General features: G+C 39.0%; 1 protein-coding gene and 1 long non-coding RNA gene across 2 annotated transcripts; one reads left to right on the top strand and one right to left on the bottom strand.

Moving 5' to 3' along the window:
- Nucleotides 1-2,214, bottom strand: LOC139076487 (uncharacterized). The gene is made up of 2 exons (XR_011528143.1): nt 1,967-2,214; nt 1-1,761 (listed from the first exon to the last, which is right to left on the bottom strand). It is a non-coding gene; the product is annotated as an uncharacterized lncRNA (long non-coding RNA).
- On the top strand, nt 854-25,875 carry EDNRB (endothelin receptor type B). Its single transcript, XM_008524083.2, has 8 exons — nt 854-1,407; nt 2,214-2,751; nt 17,032-17,144; nt 17,280-17,484; nt 19,920-20,069; nt 20,470-20,603; nt 21,153-21,261; nt 22,754-25,875. Exons 2-8 carry the CDS (start codon nt 2,266-2,268, stop codon nt 22,886-22,888), a joined length of 1,332 nt encoding a protein of 443 aa, XP_008522305.1. The 5' UTR covers nt 854-1,407; nt 2,214-2,265; the 3' UTR covers nt 22,889-25,875.

Genomic DNA, 25,875 nt, shown 5'->3' with positions numbered 1-25,875 from the left:
TAAAGAAATTGAATGTTGACTTTGTTTTTATTTACCAAGACAGGGAAGACAAGTACGGTGATCAAAACATCCAGATTTGGCATTAGCACTCACAACACCATATTTCTCATTTCTGTAGCCTTACTCTTTACCCATGTTCTTTAGACCATATTTCACACATAGAGCTCACTTTTTTAAATAGAAATTGATTTTCTACTTTCACTTTCCCAGAAAGCATTGCATAGGAGCCAAAAATCCAAGATTCTTATCCCATCTATGACATTAACAAGCTGAGAAGCCAAGAATGAGCCACCTAGCCTCTAGGTGAATTGCTTGCATGGAGTGATTCCTCCTGGGTCTGACATTTCACAGATTCAACAGGGATTTAGTTGACTGGAGGAGAGCAGAGTAATATCCAACGTGCATCCCACAGTCTGACTTTCTGACTTCTGTTTCATACAACTTAGGGCAAAACTGTCAGTCACTATTATTTCTCTCTATCCCTTAAAAATTGAGTTCCAGAATGGATAGGAAGAATTTATTTTAATGCTCTGCCTGATAAACAAATAGCATCTTGTATTTGAACAGTAGCTTTCTGATTATTTTCATGTCCCCTATAGGTATCAGGTCTCTCGACAGTATAAACATCCTTGAGATGGCCTGACAATAACTCTTCAAGACATAAGAGGAAGAGAGAATAGCCACTGCTAGAGAAACGAGGGAGAAATTTTAGTCCTCTCCGAGGGCAGTGAGCTAGGGCTTGAGAAGAAAGGATCGGATCCCGCTCCTCCGTGTTGGGGCGGATGTGGACTAGAAACCTAAGGCAAAAACAAAAACGGAGCAAAGAGCAGCGCCCCCAAACCAACCAGGTCTTAGATATCATAGCAGGATATTTACCAGAAAGAAAAGGCACAGTTGTCATTAAAAGTCCAGGTTAACACGTTTAACAGAGAGTCCTGTTCTAGTCTGGATTCCCCAGCGCGTCGCGGGGTGCGTGAAAAGTTGCCCTTGATTTAGGCTTGTCTTTTGAAGAACTTAGAACTATGACAAATAAACAGCTTCTCAGGATGCGTCTCTGGCGGAGGACTGCCCTCTCCAATGGGTAGCTCCTGCTGATGCTGTCCAGGCATCGCCCAAGGGGAGAGGTTGTGGCGCGGTCGCAAGGCGCGGGAGGAGTCTGGCTGTGATTGATGGGGAAGGGACGAATGAATAAAAGTACTTGTCTAGGGACAGCAAAGACCCCGAGCACGCTGTGGAGGCTACACTGTCTGGCATTCCCTCAGCGTTTCGTCAGAGCCAGACCCGCCTGCAGCTGACGGGAGGCGTGCTCTGCTCCAGGAGAAAACTGGAACCGAGCTGGGAGCCGAGCGCGTCCAGGGAAGAAAGTCCCCGCTCGTCGCTCTGCGCCTGGTGCGTCGGATCCGCGAGGTAAACATTCTGGCGTGGTGTTAAATTAATATCGGTGATTGAACCTTTTGCTGGGGCTTCGGCTTGGTCTACTAGTTTGAAGATACTTTTTAAAAAGTTAAGTAGAGAGAGCGAATTAGATGAGGTTGGAGTAAAGGAGAGCGCGTAAGTGTTTCAAGCCACTTGGAGGAGACAGAAGCTTCCGAGTAAAGGCTGATGCGCTCCCAAGTCGGACCGAGTTGAGAATTCTCAGATTTTCCGAGTCAGCCCGCGCACTCTTGCGGGCGCAGGGGGAACCAGAGGGCGGGCAGCCCAGGCGGAGCAGCTTTCACCCGCCGTGAGGAGTCTTGTTCAGACATCGGGTATCCGGGTTCCCTGTGGAGCAAAATGCAGAGATTGGCATATGCCCTTGGCCTCTAGGTGCCGTAATTCCCCGCGAGCCCACGCGTCCTTAGCCTAGCCAGAACGTACATGCTTCCTCCGGACACACCAAGGAGCTCAGAGCTTTGCCTTGGAGACCCATCCTTCCCTCCCTGGTACACCCCTTCCAGAATGCCCCGCCTCACCGCGAATCATTTACCCAGGGTTAGGGGTGGGGGAACGGAGGGAAGAAAAAACACGGAGAAAGCTGGTTCTAAAAGGACAGTTGACCGGCGCAGGCGGGTCACACGCGCCAGAGTTTCCCGCTGGCGCGCCAACTTGAGTTACTTTTGCGCGCTGATAGTAGTGGCGCAGCTGAGCTCTGCGCTCTGCGCTAGCGGTTTGCAGGGGCGTGGCTGGGGTAGCTGATCCAAGGGTCCTATCTTCCTTCCCTTGCGGATGTCCAGAGTCTGAAAGCTGCGGAGCGGCCACCTGACGCTCACTGGAGCAGGCAGCAGCATGCAGCCTCTGCCAACCCTGTGTGGACGCGTTCTGGTGGCGCTGATCCTTGCCTGCGGCGTGGCAGGGGTCCAGGGAGAAGAGAGGAGATTCCCGCCGGCCAGGGCCACTCCGCCACTTCTGGGGTCTGAAGAGATAATGACGCCCCCGACTAAGACCTCCTGGCCGACGGGGTCCAACGCCAGCGTGCCGCGGTCATCAGCACCTCCGCAAATGCCTAAAGCAGGGAGGACGGCGGGAGCCCAGCGACGCACCCTCCCTCCTCCCCCGTGCGAAAGAACCATCGAGATCAAGGAGACTTTCAAGTACATCAACACAGTAGTGTCCTGCCTAGTGTTCGTGCTGGGCATCATCGGAAACTCCACACTGCTGAGAATCATTTACAAGAACAAGTGCATGCGGAACGGCCCTAATATCTTGATCGCCAGCCTGGCTCTGGGAGACTTGCTGCACATCATCATTGACATCCCCATCAATGTCTACAAGGTAAAGAAAGTCTGCTAATATCTCGCCTGCGGGGGCCGGGTTAGGAAGGGGGAGATGGGCGAGCCTTTGCTGGGAGCTTACTCAAGAAGATCCTCCTAAAAGTCAGTAATCACTGGAACCAAATTCTCTTCTGGTATTCCGTAGCCTTCTGTTATGCCTAGAACAAGTGTAGTCCCCAGACCAGCAGCATCAGCGTCACCTGGGAACTTGTTAGAAATGACATCTTATGGCCTCACCTTAGACCTACTGATTCAGAAACTCTGGGGTGGAGCAGAGTAGTTTGTATTTTAACAAGACCTCCATGTGATTATGATGAACTGTAAAGTTTGAGAACCATTGGTTCTGAAGTATCTAGTCCCTAAGTCCAGCTCACTGGGTACGTTCTTTCTACTCAAAAGTGTGGCCTAGGGGAGAGCCTGGCGGTGTGGTGGTGAAGTCCCTGCACTCTGCTTTGGCGGCCCCGGGTTCAGGGTTTGGATCCCAGGGGTGGACCTAGACACCAGTCGTCAAGCCATCCTGTGGCAGTGTCCCACATACAAAATAGAGGAAGACTGACACAGATGTGAGCTCAGGGCCAATCTTCCTCACCAAAAGAGTGTGGTCCATGGATTGGCAGGGTTGATATCACTTGACAGCCTGTTAGAGCTGCAAGTCCACCCTAGACTGACAAAATCAGAATCTGCATCTTTTTTTCTTCAAGATTGGCACCTGAGCTAACATCTGTTGCCAATCTTCTTCTTTTATTTCTTTCCCCCAAACTATGTAGAATATACATAGTTGTATATTCTAGTTGTAGGTCCTTCTAGTTCTGCTATGTGGGATGCTGCCTCAGCATGGCTTGATGAGCAGTACTAGGTCTGCGCTCAGAATCTCAATCTGCTAAGCCCTGGGCCACCAAAGTAACAGTGGCTCAGCCCTGGCCTAGGGGATGTTAGCTCAAGGCTAATCTTCCTTAAAAAAAAAAAAAAAAAAGACACTGTGAATTTCTTATATGCAGGAACTTGCCTTAGTCACAGCAGGCAATGGGCAGAGTAGTAAATAAATTAAGTTGTATGAGTACTTCCTAACAATGATGACTACACTTCACAAACCTTTGGTAAGTCAGCATTTCCTCTTCCTGTTCGCAGTTGGATGATTTCCTAAACCCTAGTAGATGCTGTGTCTGCCCTTATCAATTCAAACAACATCTTTCCAGCTCCAACCTAACGACTCGGCCACAGACCGGCCCCAGAATCTGCACCTTAAGATGCCTAGGTGATTCATTTGTACACTAACCTTGGGAATCATTGTCTTGGAGGGCCCTGAAAGCATAAGGGCTAGAATAGGAATAGGTTTTTAGGAAGCAAATGACCTACAAGAAGGAGACCCAGACTGGTGAGTACACAACACAGTTCACTATTCTGAATGACTGCACTGCACCTGCTCTATATTGAATGCCTCCAGGGGGCCAAGCTCTGGAATAGATGTGTTACTTTCCTTTTCTCCTCCTTCCCACAACCCACGAGGAGATATTACTCTATTTTACAGATGATTTATAGGATGTTCAAGGTCTCACAATGAGAAAGAGATGGAGGTGGAAATCAGACCCAAATCTGTTAGGTTCCAATGTTTAAGTGGCACCTCGTTGATTACTTAGCGGACAAGATAAAGAGCACTCAATGTAGAGTGCCTAACAGTTTCAGCGGCTAACATTGTTGTCTGATTACCAGGGGCATCAGAGGAGATAGAGAGCTAAGGCAGGACATAAACCCCCACACTTTTTGACTCCAAATTGCTTTGGGACTCTGGACACATCCCAGCATCTCTGGGCCTCAGTTTCCTCAACTCTACAGTAACGCTGTTAGTGTCCACTGACTAAGGTTTTATGGTGTTAAGAAAAATAGCCAAAGTGAAAGAGCCAGAAAATTTAAAGGATACGCAAATATGTAAAACTCTGCTTGCGTATCATGCTCAGCAGTGGAAAGTCAAACATAAAAACAGAACTAAAGTGTAAGGGAATGGGAATGTGCTTTGGGGCTTTGCCTAAAGCTAATCCTGGGCTCAGTACTCAGGAAAAAATGGCTAGATTGGAAAAGGGTTGCCGGAGACACTTTGATCTTTGTGGCAGGAGAAGACACCATAAGGCATGCCTTTAAATTGCCTTTCATGAATCTCTTGGAAATCTTAATCCAAAGAGCCACACTTTAAGGGAATCCAAGAGATTTCTGAGGTTTACAGATAGGATTTGGATTAGGATCCAGGCCCTAGAAGGAAACACTCTCAGAAATGGGGGATAAATAGAAGAAATCCTAAAATCCTGCTAGGCAACCACTTCTTATGAACTCTGAGGGTTCGTAAGTCAGCCAGGAGCTGAAGTGCTGTATGGAAAGTGGGGTTGAGGACATTTTCCTTCGATGTGTTGCCTCCAGGCCAGATGTACATCAGCTCTTCCAGGACCATCATACTTTCTCTGTCTGGTCAAATTATTAAATTTGATAAGCCAGAGGATATCTGACTCCCAAGGGGCACCCAGTTTTTACTTTCATTTCAAAGTCCTTTATGATTTTCCTAAGAAGTTACATCCTTTTGCCTGAAGTCATTCAGTCTGTTAAAGCTGTTTTTACTTCTGAAACAAAATTATTACAAATGTGACCATCTAGTCATCTATATTGGTCATAAATGAATCCATCACATAGAATTAGGTCCCATCACTAGGTTTGCCATCAGTGAATCCTATGTAGTGGCCTTTGGTTTATTTTTATAGTATGCATAAATATGTGTCACTTGAGAGAGAACATAACAATAACGGCTACCGTTTATTATGCATTAGATACTTAGCTTATTTCATTAAATCAGTGCCGCAAACACTATGGAGGAGCTACTGTTATCACCCTTGTTTTATGGGGAAACTACCTGTTGAAGAGGCGAAGAAGTAACTTGCCCAATGTCACACCTCTAGAAAGTGATGAAACTAGGGCTTGAACCCAGGCCATCTGGCCCTAGAGCTATGATCTTCCCTGTCCCCCTGCACTGAGCGAGCTCGGGCACGGAATGCTCTTTTCCAACCTGGAGTATTCTTAGGACCTCATTTACTGCACTGGTTTATGTGACACGCTACCACACAGTAGGATACTTGGCAAGCACTTCTAGTTCTAATTTGAATCATCTGAAGATTTCTGTCTCCTGAAATCCCCTTCAGATGGTCTGTAGTATATAACATTGATACTATCACTGTTTGTTATTCTAAAGGCTTTATTTACCAAAACACCGAATACAGAACCAGTTGAAAGCCACTTATTCCCCTAAATAATTGTGACACCATGGAAGTAAGTTTGAAAAAGTGCATTTAGAATTTTAGAGTAGCCGGGCATTATACTTCACACAAAGTTATATAAGCGAATTATGAATGCCATTTAAATTTATCCTAAAGTGGGAGATTTGAATCTCTAAATCAGTGATTTCCGATTTTGTTTTTGTGGGGTATTACAATTTTCTTTGAGAATCCGGTTAATTATATATATTACATATTATCTGTAATTAATTTATTACAGGTAATTTACATATACATTATAATTAACATATATTATAATACACATATATACATATATATACACACACACACATTTACAATTTCTGGGGGTTCATAGAACCTCTCACTCCATCTATTGGAACACCCAGGAGCCCAGAAATGTCAATGTGAATCTATTACATTAATCTGGAGTTCAGTAAATCTGGAGTTTGACAAAGTTGACAAACCACAAAATGTCACAGATCTCGCTGGAAGCCATAGTCCTTGACACCACTGTAGAATGAGACGGGATTTCACAAGGAGGCACTGCGTGAGGGACTGAAACACCTTAGGAAACATGTCAGCTGTGCCTTGACTCCCTCAAGGAACTGGGTATTCAGAAACTTCTAGGAAGAGTCAATCTACTCACCAGGTCTCCTGTGCCAGGGAGGAAATCTTGTCTTGAAGGCTAGAGAGGTGTCATAAGACAGTCAGAAAACTGAAGCTGTTGAAGTACTGCAAATATTCAGTAAACTACTGAAAATAAAAGCCTTGTTTATCCTTCTCAAAAGTACATAGTAGGGCTGTTACACGCTACATTACATAAGACCATCCAGATGAAAAATGAAAAGGGACTGATTGCAATCCAAAAAGGGTATTTTAAAATATATATGTATTTATGTGTATACATATACATATATAAATATATTAAATGTTATAAGAATGTATAGATACATAGGTAGACAGGTAAATATCATTTGGCACAGTGGCTGGCACAAAGTAAGCAAATAAGTAAATGTTATTAGGGTGTGTGTGTGTGTGTATGAACATGAATGGAAATGTGTTTGAGTTTTCTTTTTTCAGTTTTTGCCATTATAAACATGACTACAAATAACATCTTTGTACATACGGCTTTGCACACGTGTGACTATATCTGAAGGGTAAATTCTAGACCTAGAATTACTGGATTGAAGGATATCTGCATTTGCAATTTTGATGGATATTGCCATATTGTGCCCCAAAGTTATTGTTGTACTCTTAGTTTGAATCACTATTTTATGTAACATGTCCACATAGATATACATGTATTAATGTCTATCTCTAATATATACAGGGGTCACCATGCCAATATTTACGTGGTTTATATCTGTACCTGACCCAAAAGCCAATGTTTAAGTATCTGATGTGAGGATGAATATCTCCTTATTCACAAGCTACTTATTGTGTCCTTCCTGTATAGACTAAAATGAGTGTGGTAATTTAGATGTGTGTGTGCCTGTGAGAGGCCATCTAACTACTAAGTTGTAGGAGCACCAATGTCAAAGCTATGTGGGAATCAAAAGAGATTCATGTACTTGTGGACGCTGTGAACGTTTTTATGTTCTTGGTTGGTTGGTTAGTTGGTTTGGCTTTGTTTGGTTTAGCAATGATATTTAACAAGCCTTGAGTGCACATTGGAGCTAAAATTTCTTTAACTTCTCAAGTAGTTAAAAATTCTTGAGTAAATAATGTTTTTAAATTATTTCTGGATTTTATTTAACAACTGCACTCTCTTTGTACTATGTTTACATAAATGAGTTGACAATTAATTCTCAAATATAGCTTCCCTTATGTTTAAGCAAACTGCATTTGAAAACAATCTGCTTATAAACTAGGACAGATATTGAAATGGACATTAGTTTAATAAAGATCTAAGTGTAATCGGATGTCGAGTAGTGATGGAGAGCTTTTTAAATTTAGGCCGTGAGCCGTTGGAGTGCCCTTAGATGGTTTTGCTGTTAAGACTTTGTAGGCGCTATTGGAGGCAAAGAGACTGCCTTCGTAGCTCTGAGAGGCGAAACTGCTGATCCTTAACATTTAACTAGTTAAGGTGGGGTGCATCTAACATTAAAATGCTGGCGTGTCAAAATGTGGAATTGCTTCACTGAACCCACAAATGAGTTTCGAGTAAAGTGACCTTGTCAGGTAATCAGACATTGTCTGTTTGTGACACACTCAAAACTATATTTCTGATCAAAATCACCTTTCTCATTATCTGATCTTAGACTACTTTTAGTACTTAACAAGTCTGTATTAATTAACTAGTTTCATCGTTAATAGTAAAAGTTAATGGAACAGCATTAAATTTAACTTTCGAAGTCATAATTTTGCAATCCTTAAATGGAAGTTTATGCGTACGCAGCAATTCAAGAAGTAGAGGTGTCATGGGGCAGGGAGTCTAATTTTTCCCAAGATAATAACGCTGTTCCCGTTTCCAGTTAAGTAACTAAGACATTTTAGTGATATTTTAGTCATATTTAGAGATTTTTTAGTAGCAGAAGAATTTTGAACCAGAACCAGAGCCTAGATACCTTTGAGATTCATTTATTTAAAGTCAAAAAAATTTTAAGGATCACCAATTAAGCACATTTAAAGTACTAGCTTTTACAAGAGTATTATTAAACAATAAGACAGGAAGCTTTGAATGACCTCAAATCAATTAACAAAGAAAGCCTAACTCCCCACACCCACCTAGCAGAGCACCTGTAACAGTCAATACCAGACAAGTGTTTATTGACGAAAGATGTTATATATAAGGTGTAAGGGCAGTGGGCTTTAGTAACTCATATTTTTGTAACTGTCCAGATGAAAAAGATGGGGGAAAGTTTGCTCCCCTTTCTGTATGAGGATATAGGTCATAACTGAATAACAGGTCAATAGCAGAATTCAAATAACCCAGAAACTCAAGACTTCATATTCCCAACTCACTGCTTCAAACATGGATTCCTGTGACAAGATGGTTGGCAAACTCTTGGCCTTGGACATTGAAAGTTTCCCTAGGTTAAGTCTATGGTACTTCTTGTGTTTGCCTTTGATCTGCCACTTGGTCACTCCATAAATCCAAGCATCTTAAAATGTCAAAGCAATGTTTACTTCAATATGGTGAGACTTATCTATCAAAAGTTTACATTTTTTCCTTTGCTCACTTTAAATGAATCTTTCAGGATTGAAGATATTTCCATAGCTTTACAAGAGGATAACAGCCAAGACCCTGGTGTTTCATGGCCAGCGAGCCATGGTCTTCATTTCACAAAGAAAACCATATAAGGTTATCTCTGTGTGGCTAATATGCTATAGTTGATTATTTTTAGAGAAACATGCCAAATGCTAATAAATGATTAAGTGCTTTACAGGGTGTTGACAGATAAAGCCTGAGCTGAAATAAGATTCAAGATGTAATTTATTAAGTGAAACATGCTCTTTCAGGACTTTGCAAAGTTAAGAAGAAGTTGGTTATGTTTGGGAGATAGCTGAGTGTGGTGAATTGTATACCTTAGCTGACAACTTCTCTAATTTTAGACTTCTTTTCTTTCTAAGGCTTTTATTGTAGAGACTCATTATTTCTCTTTCCATACAGACCCTATGGCAAAAATGTAAAGGAACAAGAAAATGGCCAAAATGTGGTGGCAGAAGAGAGAGAGAAAGAGTCACTCTTGAGTCAGAAATGTATGAGCAAGTTGCCTTAAGCATTTCTCAAACTCTTCTCTGTCCCTGAGACTCACTGCCATACTCCTGCCTCCTGCCTGTTGTCCCCTCTCTACTTCTCTCCTCTTTAGCTTCACCATCGTTTCCAGAGAGGAGGAAAATTATTCTCCGGATGTTTACTCTGTACATTGTCTTCTTCCCCCTGACTCAGTGTTTTCAAATTATTTTAAAGGGCTTTTAGACTCCATAATAATCGAACATTTTCTGATAGTAGTTTACCAGTGTCCCATAGGATATTCTACAAATAGAATTAGGTTTCAGTAAGACATGAAATTACTTAATAAGGCTTGTTGAATTCATTAACTTTGAAAGTCTTTCTGAGCCATGAGGCTATCAGGTTATAATTCTTCAGTTTCTTCAGGTGTCATGGTGATCTTAGAAAGTCCATCTTAGATAAGTGACTCTAACAGTAGGCTAGGGTCGTAAATAGCATTTATTATTTCTCTTGGTTGAATCTTTTCAGAATATGTAATGTGTCAATGAAAGTTTTTAAGCACAAACTGTGGATATATTTTTTTTAGGTTCAGATTATAGGAGAGTAGCAATACATTTCTTTATAGGCCTATTACAGACTTAGAAGTAAATTTCACTGTAACACTGGTAGGGAAATATATTTAAGGTGAACTTAAATTTCTCCTAAGAAATATTTATTTTTCATCTCTTTCGTATCTCTTTGCTTCTCTTCGAGGTTTGTTTCAAAACCCTTACTTCATCTTCAGGGAGTCGTCGTTCTATTTTAGCGAGTCAAAGGAATCTTTCTAGAGCAGTGGGACACCCTCTGCTTTGTGGGTGTGCATGCACAGATTCCTAGAGATAGAGCTTCTGCGTTGCACAACTCTGGGGGGTGCTGTTCACATTGTGGTCTATTTAAATGGCACCGCTGGGGGATAAACTGACATTATTTCTGACCCACATATTTCTAACTCACATGGCCCAACTTTTAAGTGATTAAGTGCATTTTGATGGATGCAGGGTGGAACTTGTAATTGATATTTGTCCCCAAGGGCATGGGTACAATGTATGTCAAGAAAATATTTTCTATGCACTTGACCAGTGGCTTACTTTAAATTCTCTCTATACAGATGAGTAAAAAAAAAAAGGGAGATCTAACATGGAAATCCTTGAATAGGGGTGCCTTGTCTTATTAAAAACACTAGTTCAAAGGCAGAAAAGCTCTTATCTGCTACAGGAAACTGAGATAAAAACAGAAGAATACACCCTTTCCCAAAGTTGTGAAACACAAGCACTCCGTTATTTCCCTCTTTTGACTCTTGCTGTAAAAACGTTTCTATAATACCAGTCATTGGAAAGAAATATTCACAGTTCATCGCAAGATGAAGCAGATAGCAATCTGGCAAAGTAACCCTAGTTGTCATCTTTAATACTTTGCTCAACCACCCTCTTAAATGATAATCTCTTACAATGTCTCTATGCTTACTGCGTCCATCTCCACCAAATTTACAATCCTCTACTACTAAAACTCCTCACAGGATCTCATTACATAGTGAGAAACAGTAGGGTCTGCTTTATGTCAGTCATTTCGTTGACAGGTTTGAGTAGGAGAGAGAGGTGGGAGAAGAATTTTTGCTTTTCACCTTTTCCAGCCTGCTCAGGAGGCAAAACTCCAACAAGAGAACAGCCATCCCTCCTCATGCCTCAATCCCCGACGCCCTGGCTCTATGGGTCAAGAAGACCTGAGCATCTGGAAGTGGGGAGGACATGGACTAGACAATACAACAAATAAACACACAGTCATCTCATTTCTCTAAAGAATTCATTTCAAATATGAGAACTGAAAAGCTCATAAAAAAGTTTCGTCACATGATTTCTGCCTTATGATCAAATAATTCATTCATCCACTCATTCATCCACTGTTATTCAAGGCGCTTTAATGAGTGACCGTTGTGTGCCAGGCACTGTGCTAGGCATTAAAAATGTTGTAGAATATTCTGAAACAAATAAAGAGTTAAAGCTCAGTGTGTTCTCGCAATAAAAAAATAGGAGAAAAAATGGTATGTATGGTTAATGAGGCAATTGAACATTTGTTAATGCAAGACAGTTAACTTTGGCATTTCCTGACTTTATGAGGCTTGATTCCTTTGGGTATTAACAGTAGTGTGTATTAACAGGATTTTCTCCATTTAATTTCTCAAGAATGTAATTTTTAATTAAAAGAGAAATGAAAAATGTAAATCCCCCGGTTGGGGAAATTTTTGTAGGACTCACTTAACGATACCTTTAAAGAAAAGATATTTATTTCCTGTTCAGGCTCTTTATCCTTTTAGAAATTAACAAAAAAACCTATATGGTTCAAAAATAACTTTATCATGTAATGTAAAAACAGTTTCTTTGGATTCTGTTGCCTTTTCTTTTTCTCAAGCAGCTATCCTAACATAAAATTTTGAAATCATAGCCATACTTGAGGAGAGACCTTATAGGCAGTATGGTCATAACTTTTTTCAATCTAGGGTTTATTTATTTGTGTTTATTCATACAAAAGAAATGTGCTAAGGAAGCAGCATGGCTTTAGAGGAATAGGGTCAGCACAAGCATAGGCTGCTATTTGTCAATTGGCCACCACCTTCTCGTAGGACCTAACAGTAACAAAAGCTCTTCGGTGAATGAGACTCACGGTGTGAAAAACAGTGTCAGTTATAGGAGTATTTTCTAACTGGCTACATCTGATAAATTGTAGGTAACATATATTCAAACTTAACTTTAAACAAGACCTGAAAATTTAATTCATGTGGCGGGGACCTGGAACCAATCTCGAACTCTAACATTCATTTTGCAATCAGAGAGTCTTGTTTGATTATGTGCTTGATTTGTCTTCAGCATTCAGATCTTGCTCATAAGTTATCTAATTTGATGGGGTAAAGTCCAAAGAAAACAACCAAACATAAAGAATAAGAATGTGTCATTGGTGGGGTTTAGAGTTGCTTCCTCTGGCAACAAAGAGAATCAATTTCCTCTACAAAGAGGAAAGTTATATTGTTGGACTTCAAATTATAGTTGTTGAAAGTCATTATTTTTGACAGCAAATAGTGAAGCAATTAATTTTCAGGAATCATAAAAATCTATAAGAACATTCTTTCACCGAATTTTAAAGATATCATCTTGGTTGAGAGTGATTTTTTTTTTTTTAACTTCACAGCTTTTCCCCCACCCAGGACTTTGTTTACCATTAAACAAGAGGTTGAAGTCTTTGCATTTAAATAAGCTCCAGGCACTAAACTGCCCAAAACTTTCTTAGTGGAGGCCATGAAGACAAAGATGAGCATCAGTTGTGGGCATGGTTTCTGTCACAGGATATCAGGCTTCTGGATGTCTCCGCAAAGCCTTCTGATCGGAGAGAGTCAGAGGTTGCCAAAATCATCCTTCTCACTACAAAATAATAGAAGTGGCAGTGGGCACTCCATCCCCCATTTTCTATGGCCTCTCAGGACGAGCAGCATTCGGGTCTGAATTGAAACTGTGAAATACTGAAGCTGATAAAGGTTAACACTCCCTTTTTTTGCAGTCTTTTTCCCTTTTGAAGGGTAGATTAGAAAACCGTAGTCTCTCATTACGTTTAGGTTTCTGACTATCTCTGTGTTACACTTGAAGAGAATCCCTAGAGTTTTCAGTTTGTGTTTCTCTATCCTCTGTGATAACTTGGGTCAGAGGTTGGGCTGCAGGCCTCCCAGTGGTATGAAGAGCAAGCATCCACTTTCTAGGCTGAGCCAAAGACAATAGAACCTCAAAACAGGGCCTGGTTTCACTGCAGAGCTCATTTTCATTGGCTGGACTTCTTTCCCTGCAGTGGCCTGGACACTCATTCATCCTGATTCATCTGATGGCTGTACCTGTGTGATACTAATATTTGCATGTTTGGAATTCGTTTGAGACAATAAAATACTTGAGACTATCCAAATTTTTGGACACGACATGAATAAAATAGCTAAGTGGTTAGAAGAAAATTTTACTCTACATCTAAATATTTTACCATTATTTGACACATAGCTATGGGCCTTAAAATGCTAATATTGATTTAATTCTAAACATTCTCTTTTCTAAGGTCAGCTTTTCTAAAGCACTATAGACTCTAGAATCAGACCACGTGGGTTCAAATGTGGATACACTACTTACTTAAGTGAGTGACCAAGGACAAGTATATCAGTTGTCTAACGACGAGCAGCAAATTACCCCAAAACTTAGTGGCTTGAAACAATCAACATTTATTATCTCACACTGTGACTGTGGGTTGGGTATTCAGGAGCAGCTTAGCTGGGTGGTTTTGGCTCCATCTCTCATGAGGGTGCAGTCAAGATATTGGCGGGGGCTGCAGTTATCTGAAGGCTTGCCTGGGGCTGCAGGATCCCCTCACTTCTACACCTGGCAAATTTGTGCTAGTCATTTCAGGAGGCCTCAGTTCCTTGCCATGTTGGCCTCTCAGTGGAGGTGCTGGAGTGTCCTCCTGACATGGCAGCTGCCCCCCCCCCAGAATCAGTGCCCAAGAGAGTGCAAGGAGGAAGCTCTAAAATGCCTTTGATGAACTAGTCTCAGATGTCACATATCATCACCGTCACCACATTCTACTTGTTAAAAGCAAATCGTTAAGTCCAAACGACATTCAAGGGGAGGAAAACGAGGCTTCACCTTTTGAAGGGAGGAGTAGCAAAGAATTTGTGGACATAGTTAGAACCAACATAGCAAGTCAATAAACTTCTAAGTGCCTCAATTTTCTTCTATAAAATGAGGATAATAGTAATACTACCTCCTAGGATTGCTTTTGGGATTCACTGATAGATGATGTGTAGAGTGCTTAGAATAGTGCATTTTAAGTGCCATATCAGTGTTAGTTTTGTTTTTTTTTTTTTGTTTTCCTAGTTCATCTAAGGACAACCAGAATGATTAGACAGAATATGGTCTGGATCATTTACACCAAGCTGGGCCTGGCAGAGTCCTTGTAACTGGTCTGGAAGCTTTTGCTCTCATATTTCTGAGGGTAATTGGCAGTTCTTTTGAAGCACTTTGAATTTGTAGCTGGTTCAGACCTTGGTACCCTGAGTCTTCCCCATTTCAATAAATGGCTCCACCATTCACATGATAAACCTCTTTGAGTTTCCTGACTCCTCAGTCAATCCTACATCCAACCCATCCACAAGTCCTGCTAGCTCTACCTTTAAAATATGTACGTCTATAACCCAGTCTCCTCAGCCCCATGGCACCACACGGCCCAGCCCACCATGAGCTCTCACGAAAGCTTCCCTTTTTGGCCACACAATATATTCTACATTGAGGAGCCAGAGTGATCTTTTTAAAAACATAAATAAGATCATGCCATATTCCTGTTCAAAAGCAATGAATTTCCTCAAAAAAACATTCAAACTCCTACCTCTACAACATCACATCCTAGACACTTGGCCTGGATCACTCCACTTCAGCCTTATCAGCCTTCTTAATGTCCCTTCAACTCATCAGGCTTATTTTGACCTCAGGGCCTTTGCACTTGCTCTTTCCTCTGCCTAAAACGCTCTTTGCTTGGCCTACTCTCTTATTCTAGTCAGGTCCTTACTCAAATGTTGCCTGTTCTGAGAGACCTTGCTGAGAAGCCTATCAAGACGGTACCCCAAATCCCACCATACTCTCCTAATATGATAATACAATGTTATCTGACAATTTTTCTAAAAAAATGAATTAGTTGACAACTTTCTTAAATTGTGAGATTTCATATAAAAATTTCAATTGGGGTCTAAAAACCAAGAGATTTTTGTATTTAGAGTCCCTTGGCAAAAATCACATCATGTTCATTAGCAGCTACTCCTTTTAGATGAGATTTACCCCAGACCCCAACACTCCCTATTATCTTCCCAACACCAATGACTTTCTTACACCTGGCCCCCTCCATTCCTCTATGTTACCTGACTGGCTCTGTCGGCTTTCAGAACCCTGTAATAAGTATATTTGTGGTAAGTTTGCCAACATTTGTCCTACATGTTGGTGTAATTTTTCATGTCTAACTTAGAAATGAAATTGATCCCCTGTTGGAGCTCCAAGTCATATTGGTAATGAGATACACATTTCAGCCTTTGGTGCCATTCTAGTTATAGAACAATCGCCCAGCTTGACAGACTCTGGAAAGAACCTTCACTAGTGAAAGGACAGAAAGATTCAATTGTGTTTCAAAATAGTTTTCACTTTTGGAAGGTTACTTTTTAAAACATTTATAAAAAAACATAGATTTGAAATACTTTTCTTTTTTTTTCAAAACCTCATGAACATTCGATCCAGATGTTTACCTAAAGGGATTCATTAGCCAGTGTGGGGCACACCCAGTCATCTTAAGAAAGAAAACAACTGAGTTTAACAAGAGATGGCTGCATAGTCTGAAGTCAGACAGAAAGAAATACATGTATAATTGGGAATTGCAGAGGTCATATTCTGTCTTGTACTCTGAGAGTTCCGGAGAGCAAAAACTAAACAAACAAATAAGTAAATGTTACAATATATGCAATAGGAGTTGATAAGTGCTATAGATAAAACCAAAAGTGGAGTAGAGTAAGGGAGATTGGAGGCCTGGGTGGTTGCTGTACTAATAATGTGATCAGGGTAGGTCATGTGGAAAAGATGAGATTTGATCAAGGCCTGAAGGAGGTAAGGGAGTTAGCCGGGTGGATCTGTGGGGAAAGAGCCTTCAAGGATAAGGAAAGACCTGCAGTGAAGCCCTAAGGCAGGAGCGTGCCTGGTGTGTTCAAGGAGCAGTGTGCCTACTGTGGCGGAGTTACTGTCCAGTCAAGTAAGCTGACTACAGTGAAGAAAAAGTAGGCGAATGCCCACGCTGTTCTCCATGGGAGTGCCTAGTCTCTCTAGCTAAGGAACATTTATCATCTATTTTTAACTAACCCGTGTCTTGACGTGGCCGTGACCTGAGCATTTGAGACTCCATGACAGTATCAGAGACGTGTTCAGCACCGCACGTTCAGTGTTGTCAGGGGAAGTTAAGTGACGGGCCTCAGTTGGCCCCACGGTCGAGATCCTGACCCTGAGCTACTATAAACGCATAACGAATTCTCATGAACTGGCTGCATTTTCATTATTCTCAGCCCACTCTCTTGTTCCATATATCGAACACTGGTGCTTTTCAAAGGAGTAGTCCGTGAGGAAAAGAATAAGAACTGGAATTTGCTATCTTACCCTGTACGTTAATTACTCTCCACTAAGTAATGCAGTTGAGAGGGCGCCTCATGAAAGTCTCCCTAACAGAGCTTCATGTCTCCTCCATGCAGCTGCTGGCGGAGGACTGGCCCTTTGGAGTCGAGATGTGTAAGCTGGTGCCTTTCATACAGAAGGCCTCCGTGGGCATCACTGTGCTGAGTCTGTGTGCTCTAAGTATTGACAGGTAAGAGTGAATATTTAAGTGAAGTATATCCTGGACACTATACTAGTGATTGCTCTGTAACTTAGAAAATAAACTATATAATTCAATAAAACCAGGCTCTGCCAGCTTGGCAAACAATTCTATTTTGCTCTTCAGATATCGAGCTGTTGCTTCTTGGAGTCGAATTAAAGGAATCGGGGTTCCAAAATGGACAGCAGTAGAAATTGTTTTAATTTGGGTGGTCTCTGTGGTTCTGGCTGTCCCTGAAGCCGTGGGTTTTGATATGATTACCGCTGACTACAAAGGAAGTTATCTGCGAATCTGCCTGCTTCATCCCACTCAGAAAACAGCCTTCATGCAGGTAAGTTTTACTTTTTTTTTCCCTTTCCATCTTGCCTTATAAATATTTAGGTATTTTCCCCCTGATCGCCCCTTCTTGGGAAGGTATTGATTTATGACTGTCCTTGGCATAAATTAAAGTGTAAGTTCCAGGACTGCGGGGTTAATGGTGAGTAACAACCCAAGCTGCAGGAAGCCGGGTCACTACATCTCCAAGAAAATCCTGGTGTTCAGGGATGCAGATAACCCAAGTTCACAGGAGAGAATCTGTCTGAATTTACAGCTTTTCTACTCAAATCCCCACAAAGACTGACCACTACTACGTATTCTGCATAAGACAACACAGCAGCCTTGAGAGAGAATGGCTGCTTCAGCGAATGGTCAAGTAGAAGTGGCCCTGCTATGGCAGGATTCTGAGCAGCAAGCCTGTCCTCTCTGTAGAGGGAAGGCTGCCATTGCAAAGAACTTTTCATCTTGGCCATTTATTCAAGAACGTTGAATTAGGAGATAGCAAAAAGAAGGGCAGTGCTGGTCATCAGAGTACAGAGCCTTAGTGTAAAAGGATCTTCCCAACAGAATGGGTTAAGAGGAGTTAAAGCAAAGGGGGCTGGTCCAAGTGTCACCGATGATTATTTTCTATTTTATATGTAAAAAGACTGCATGATACTTTACGAATTGTGTATATCATGGTAATCAAAAGAATAAAGAGGGACATTAATGTGAACTGCATAAGTTACTTAAATTCTGCTCTGACACAGATTAATCTGGAGCAACAAGTTTTTTTAAAAAAATTTTAAATAGAGCAGAAAAACAATAAGAGAAAAGGCATGTCTTAAGCAGTTTTGATTTTTTTTAATTGATAGGTTAGATTTATACATTACTGAGCTAAATGATTAACATAGACCTTTTCATATCTGTTTTTCCCATAAAACAAACTTGTTAAAAAGTGAAAACTTCCCTTAAACACTAGGATGTCTTTACATATTCAGATGTGGTATTTCACACAAAGACCACCTTAAGGATAACTTGCTTATGTGAAGACAAAAATATTAGAATTTCCAAATATTTTGAATTTTGTCCAACTACTTACATTTTATGCATAATTATAGCACACTGCCCTAGAGAATTGAAATGCTTTTTTAGGAAAGTTTGTTTCATTTAATGTATTTAATTATTTGCTCAGTAGATGTGGCCTGAAAAATTCTATATAGTATTTATGAAATGGATTTTATTTAGAAGGTATTTATTTCTTGATGAATATGATTTTTAAATTTTTTTTATTGAAATATAACTGGCAGACAGTATTATAATAGTTTCAGGTGTACAACGTAGTGATTTGATATTTTTATACATTATGAAATGATCACCACACCAAGTCTAGTTACCATCCATCACCATACATTATTACTATATTATTGACTATATTCTTTATGCTGTACATTACATGCCCATGACTTATTTATTTTATAACTGGAAGTTTTTACCTCTCAATCCCCTTCTCTTATTTTGCCCATCCTCTCACGGTTCTCCCCTATGGCAATCACTCATTTGTTTTCTGTATCTATGAGTCTGTTTTTATTTGGTTATGTTTGTTAGTTCAATTTGTTTTGTTTTTTACATTCCATATTTAAGTGAAATCGTGCAGTATTTGTCTGACTCATTTCATTTAGCATAATACTCTCTAGTTCCATCTATGTTGTTGCAAATGGCAAGATTTCACTCCTGTTTATGGCTGAGTAGTATTCCATTGTTTATGTATATACCATATTTTCTTTATCCATTCATCTATTGATGAACACTTAGGTTGTTTGCATATATAGGCTATTGTAAATAATGCTGCAATGAACATAGGGGTAATATATATCTTTTTGAATCAGTGTTTTCATTTTCTTTGAATAAATACCCAGAAGTGGGATTGCTAGATGGTATGGTAGGTCTATTTTTAGTTTTTTGAGGAACCTCCATACTGTTTTCCATAGTAGCTGTACCAGTTTACATTCCCACCAACAATGCACAAGGGTTCCCTTTTCTTCACATCCTCACCAACACTTGTTGTTTCTTGTCTTTTTGGTAATAGCCGTTTTGACAGCTGTGAGGTGGTATCTCACTGTGGTTTTGATTTGCGTTTCCCTGATTAGTGATGTTGAATGTCTTTTTATGTGCCCATTGGCCATCTGTATGTCTTCTTTGGAAAATATGTATTCATGTCCTCTGCCCTCTTTTTAATCAGATTGTTTGTTTTTGTGATATTGAGTTTTATAAGTTCTTTATATATATTGGATATCAACTCCTTATTAGATATATTGTTTGCAAGTATTTTCTCCCAATCAGCAGGTTGCCTTTTTGTTTTGGGGATGCTTTCCTTTGTTATGCAAAAGCATTCTTAAAATTTAACATTTGGTATGTAAGATTTTCTTAAAGAGGAATATTAATCATAAAATTCTCTCTTCACCGTAGTTTTACAAGAATGCTAAGGATTGGTGGCTATTTAGTTTCTATTTCTGCTTGCCATTGGCCATCACTGCATTTTTTTATACCTTGATGACCTGTGAAATGTTGAGAAAGAAGAGTGGCATGCAAATTGCTTTAAATGATCACTTAAAGCAGGTAAGAAAATAGAAATATGTACTAAGGCATGATTACAATTATGGTTAGGAATAAGAAAATTATTGTGATGATAACAAACTAAAATAATTATATACCAAAGCATATTTCCCTTTCTTGCTTCTGGTATTTTTGAATATACACGGGATATTTTTTATATTATCTATCTAGAGATATTCTATATAACCTAAAAGGATCTAGAAAGAGCCATTACTTATTAAAATGAGTCTCTAGTTATTTTAGTTCTAATTCACATTAACTATTTAATTTGAAGCTCATTGTCCTGAATTTTTACAAATGCCACTGACTTTTTGTAAACAGTGTTAACTGTTCTGCTTAGCAAGGATAATGCCGTGATTATAACGAACCATTTATTCAGTGTCTGACTGTGGTTTTATTTCAGAGAAGGGAAGTGGCGAAAACAGTATTCTGCCTGGTCCTTGTCTTTGCCCTGTGCTGGCTTCCTCTTCACCTCAGCAGGATTTTGAAACACACTCTTTATGATCAGAATGATCCCCATAGATGTGAACTTTTGAGGTAAGAAAGGTAAAATAGAAATTGTATTGTAAATAATGCCATTCAGAAGTTTTTCCATTAACCCCTTTCATAGGCAGAAAGAGAGGGTATTACTTTTCTAATCCTTAAGGAGCAATTAAGATTCTCCTTTTTTTACTTTCGCTCCTATTTTAGACGAAGGAGTAAAGGGGACTTATAAGAACCCTGGAAATGGAGCGCCAGAGTTGTCAAAATGATGAGTCAATAGCATGATTGAAAACATCAGGTCTGATTCTTCTCTACACTTTGTAAATCCTTCTTTCAGCCAGCCTCAGCACTTCCAAATGAGATTTTATTTTAAAAGAGAGAACTGGGCAAGGGGGTGGAGGGTGGGCAACGACAGAGAATGAGAGAAAGAGAGAGCCAGGCAGAGAGGAAGAGAGAGAGGAATTATTATCAGCAAAGGCCAGTGAGAAAGTCAAAACTATTGTTATCAGTAATTTTTTTCTTCACAAAAACACAAAAGTCTGCAAAGAATACATGCTCAGAGCAGCATATTTTTCACAGACATGTTTTGGGCTTTTTTTACAGCTTTTTGTTGGTATTGGACTACATTGGCATCAACATGGCCTCCCTGAATTCCTGCATTAATCCAATAGCTCTGTATTTGGTGAGCAAAAGATTCAAAAACTGCTTTAAGGTAAGAGTTTTCCAAAATGAAAAGCTCCCTTTAATCTGGCACCAAATGTAACCCTTCCAAACTATTAATATTTCTATCCAGAGAGATCTAGTAAATTGTTTTACATTTTCCCTTGCATTACATCATGGATGATTTTTTAAAATATGACTTTTGCTCATAAATCACTATAGTTGATTTCTGCCTATAAATCTTAGTCAACCACTCCCTGCTGCCTCAACCAATCAGTTATAAACATAGAATTGTTAATAAAATTAATAAAAATTACATGCATTGATATCTGACAGATATCACATAATAAAATAAGAGCTAAAACATGAATTAAATACACTGTTTCTGTTTTTGGTGGATTTTGGACTATGCAGCACAATTTGGATTATAGTTAAGTTGGTCTCTTTTTCACATGGACATAAGAATAACAAGACAAGCAAAGAAATTTTATTCAAGTTCTACCTCTTCTTTTCCACCTTTGTAAAGCAGAGATGTGCTCCTTGATGTAGAATATGTGCAATTATTCTTCGTTCAATTGCTTGCCTTGTAATACCCATCCAACCACTCCTTCACTCCTTCAACAATTTAACATGAAATGAAATGTTCCCTCTCCTTATATGGGAGTGATCTATTTGTCCCTGGTAGTTCATTATTGGAAAGCCAAGAACTTAGCTTCCTTGTAAACTCTAAGGCAGTCTATAAAATTCTTTACCCACTCATAAACTCATAGATTTTAGAGCTGGAAGAGAACATCATCAAGATCAACTCCTTCATTTTACAGAACAGAAAACAGTGCACCTCCCATTTCATTTTCTTATGCATATAGATTCTCAGAAAACAGAATGAACAAAGTTTTGCATTTTAAAAAATCCAAGAAAAAAATTGGATAAATAAAGCTGAAACACTTTTATAGTTTATAATCTCATTGTATAACAATACTGAAAAGGAACATGAGAATAACATGTGGCTGAAAAAAATGGCAATGTAATGTTAAACTCATTGACATGGAAAGGTGTTTATGACACTGTCAAGTGAGAAAAAGCAGTCTATGGAGTAGTATGTATAACAATTTTATTAAAATAAATTATACACATGCTTCCACAAACATGCACATATACAGTCATGTATATGTATGTGTGTGGTCATATTTCTATTTGCATATAAAAGGTCTTGAGTTATATATTTATCAAGTATTAAGAGTATTTCTTAAGTAATCAAGGGTAAATATCAAGAATTAAGAGTGACTTTCTCTTTTAATTTTAATTAAAAGGTGAAGTATTTTAATTATATACATTTTTTTCTTCTCTGTATTTTCTAGTTTAAAAAAATTGTCATATACTACTTGTGTAATTATATGTTTTTAAGGAGAAAAATAAGAGAGCGTGGAAAGAAAGTGGCCCAAGAATTCTGGATCATGCAAAGAAAGTCAGAACCCTAGAAAGTAGGAAGGGTCATGACAGTGTAACTGATGTAAACATATAAACGAGTTATTTGTTTTGTACAGTCGTGCTTATGCTGCTGGTGCCAATCATTTGAAGAAAAACAGTCCTTGGAAGACAAGCAGTCATGCTTAAAGTTCAAAGCTAATGATCACGGATATGACAACTTCCGTTCCAGTAATAAATACAGCTCATCTTGAATGAAGGAATATTCACTTAATCTCATCTTCTTTATTTTGGACAGAAGTCATTAAGACAGTGAGGCATTTGCCAAAACAAAACAACTGTGTGTTTGCACAAAATAATGTAAAAATGTAAGACTGATTATTTTCTTAACACTCACAGTTACATATGACATTTTATGAGCTGTTTACAGCACGAGAAGAAAAGCATCAAGAATTAAAAGCCTCATTGTGAAAGCACTTGATTGTTTTACAGTCAGCACTTCAATATAGCTCTTAATAACTTCCAGTATGTTCAGACACCACTTACAACTAAATTGAGCCCACTCAGAATTCCTATTAAAGAGATTTATTTTTTAAATTAATGTAAATCCAATACAAAAAAAGAAATGTGTCACTGTAAAACAGAATTTTTAAATGAAGGTTAAATTACTCAACTTAAAATTTTAAAAATTCTTTAAAAGAACTTTTTTATTCGTAGTATCACATCATTGGTTGAACTATAATTGGACACAAAATGTGAAAGCAGTTTAGCTGGTGTATTTTTTTGACATTAGAAACCTATTTAAATGATCAGGAGGAATTACCAGAAAGAGAGATTAAGGTTTTTGAAAATCATTAAACTTTTTACATTCGGAGAAGAGCAAATGTCACAAAGAGAAAGAGAGAGAAGGGTTGGAACACTCCCAGAAGACTGCTTTGAAATCTCCCATTCATGTATTCTGCAAAGAAAATACTATGTAGGATTTTTTCAGGATTATTAAAACATCTTCTTTCACTATTGTAATTTAAACACTATTTGTTTAGTTTTGTCGTCTGTAATTACTTAGCTACAATACACAACGTGTAGATGATTAAATGAAGGGCAGGCCCCAGTGTTCATACCTTTACAACGGAGAGATGCCAGTAACCCCGTAATGGACAGAATGTGAGTGGCTGGAGCAGGGTCCACTTGACAAAGGAGAAGTCAGCATCGTCTCTCACCCATGCTGTAATAAAAATGCTCTCCAGCATATGTATAATATGATAGTTAAAATACTGACTATTCTTTAAGATCACACAAATTAGTCAATTTAACAGCTACCTATAAAGCTTATTACTAATTTTTATATTATTTTTTGTAAATAACTAATAGAAAAGAATTCTTGACATGGTGTTTTTCTGTCACTTACAGGCAAAACTGCTTTTTGAGACTGTAAAAACCCCGTACTTTGTGCATTCTTGCCTAATTCTTTCATCTCCCCAGGAAGGTGCCTTAGGTTAACTTGGGATGAGATGCGTGTGAAAATACATACAAGAGAAAACGGAAGGGAGAGGAAATGAGGTGAGGGGGGAGGAAACCCATGGGGACAGATTCCCATTCTTAGCCTGACGTTCGTCATTGCCCCGTCACATCAGTGCAAAAGGTCCTGATTCTGTTCCAGCAAAACACACTGCAATGTTCTCAGAGTGACTTCAGGAACAAATTGGGCCCAAGAGCTTTAACTCTGTCTTAAAATACAACAGAGTTTCTACATTTTTATTTTAGTAACCCGGGGCCACATGTTGGAAATAAGCTAGCAATGCTGTTTTCTGCCAGCATCTAATGTGATGATATAGTAAATCAAACCCCAACAATGTGGCCAAAAAGAAAGGACAATAACTAATTCACATGCCACATGGATTCTATTTACAAATCACTCACAGTCTTGTTTATTAATTTCTTCCTGATCACTTTTTCAGATGCCTGTCATCACAAAAGACCTTTCAGACTTTGGTTTTTAAATTAACGTTGAGTCACAAATATTTTTGCAGTTTGTTAAAATATGTTTTATACCTATTCAAATTTCAGATCGCTTTTATTACCATGTACTGAATTTTGTTTCTTCCTCCTCATTTACATCCTAATACCCTTTCCTTCTGCATGTCTGCATTGTGGTCTGTAATCATCTTGCCAAATTTTGAACTGCACGCAGAGTACATCCATGCATTATTTATAATAAAATTGTGTTCAGTAACATTTCTAAAAATGTTTGATTCAAAATGTGAACATACTGATAAAGGTTGGTAAGAAACAAACATGATTTTTTGGCATGATTAAAACCAATATATAGGAAAAGGTGCTACTATTTAACTTTAAAACATCTTTCCTGGTATTAAGGACTGCATAATATAGCAAAGGACAAAAATAGCGTTGGTATGGATGTTAAAACTTAAAAGATTTACAAGTGATTTTAGCCTACTTTCTCCTTTATACATTGCTAATCTGGGTGCATGTTCAGACACCTTTTAGTATTGACAGCTTATGTATGGCCAAAAGAATACAATTTATAGCAAAACATGAGTATGCTGAAGCTAACTTTATAAACTTGTAACATAACCACATAAAATAATTATATATTTTGTTTTTCTGTGGTCACTTAAAGTGGCAACTACTATAGTGGCTGATTCCTTGTTAGGTAAACAAAACCAATAAAAATTTGAATTGCTTAAAAAGAAGACCAGCTTATTTTTTACGGTGCAGGCAATAATTCATTAAATACTAAATGATTAAGTGTTTCAAGGAAATACAAATATTACAAGTGGACATTATTTATGTGAAACAGACAGTTATCGAGGAAATATGAAAGTTCTTAAATTAAAATGCCAAGTTTCTGGTTTCCAGGCTGCTTTGTTGTATTTTATTGTTGTAAGTAACCAGCTATACATACAGACATCCGCTTTTCTGAGGTTGATTATCTGGTTGATGGTTTCCAATGGTCCCTTATGTCTTTCTATCTCTGGTTGCCTACCTTTGGAGCATTTCACTTTTTAATCATTATTGTACCATAGGTCAAAGGGGAAAGGTTGAAATGTGATTTGGGGATCACTCATTTCATTTCACAAGCTTCTTCTGAGTGTTTACTATGTGCAAGGTGGGATGAAATTGATAAAAATGCAAGATTCCTAGTAGATAGGAGACAGAAATGATAAAATTTAATACAAGGAAAATAAAACGAGCACTAAATAAATGCATACTGACTGTT

This window comes from Equus przewalskii, chromosome 16 (genome assembly GCF_037783145.1).
Source record: "Equus przewalskii isolate Varuska chromosome 16, EquPr2, whole genome shotgun sequence".
Taxonomy (NCBI): Eukaryota; Metazoa; Chordata; class Mammalia; order Perissodactyla; family Equidae; genus Equus; species Equus przewalskii.
The sequence above is the reverse complement of the archived record's forward strand: the minus strand, read 5'-3'. Positions and strand labels throughout refer to the sequence as shown.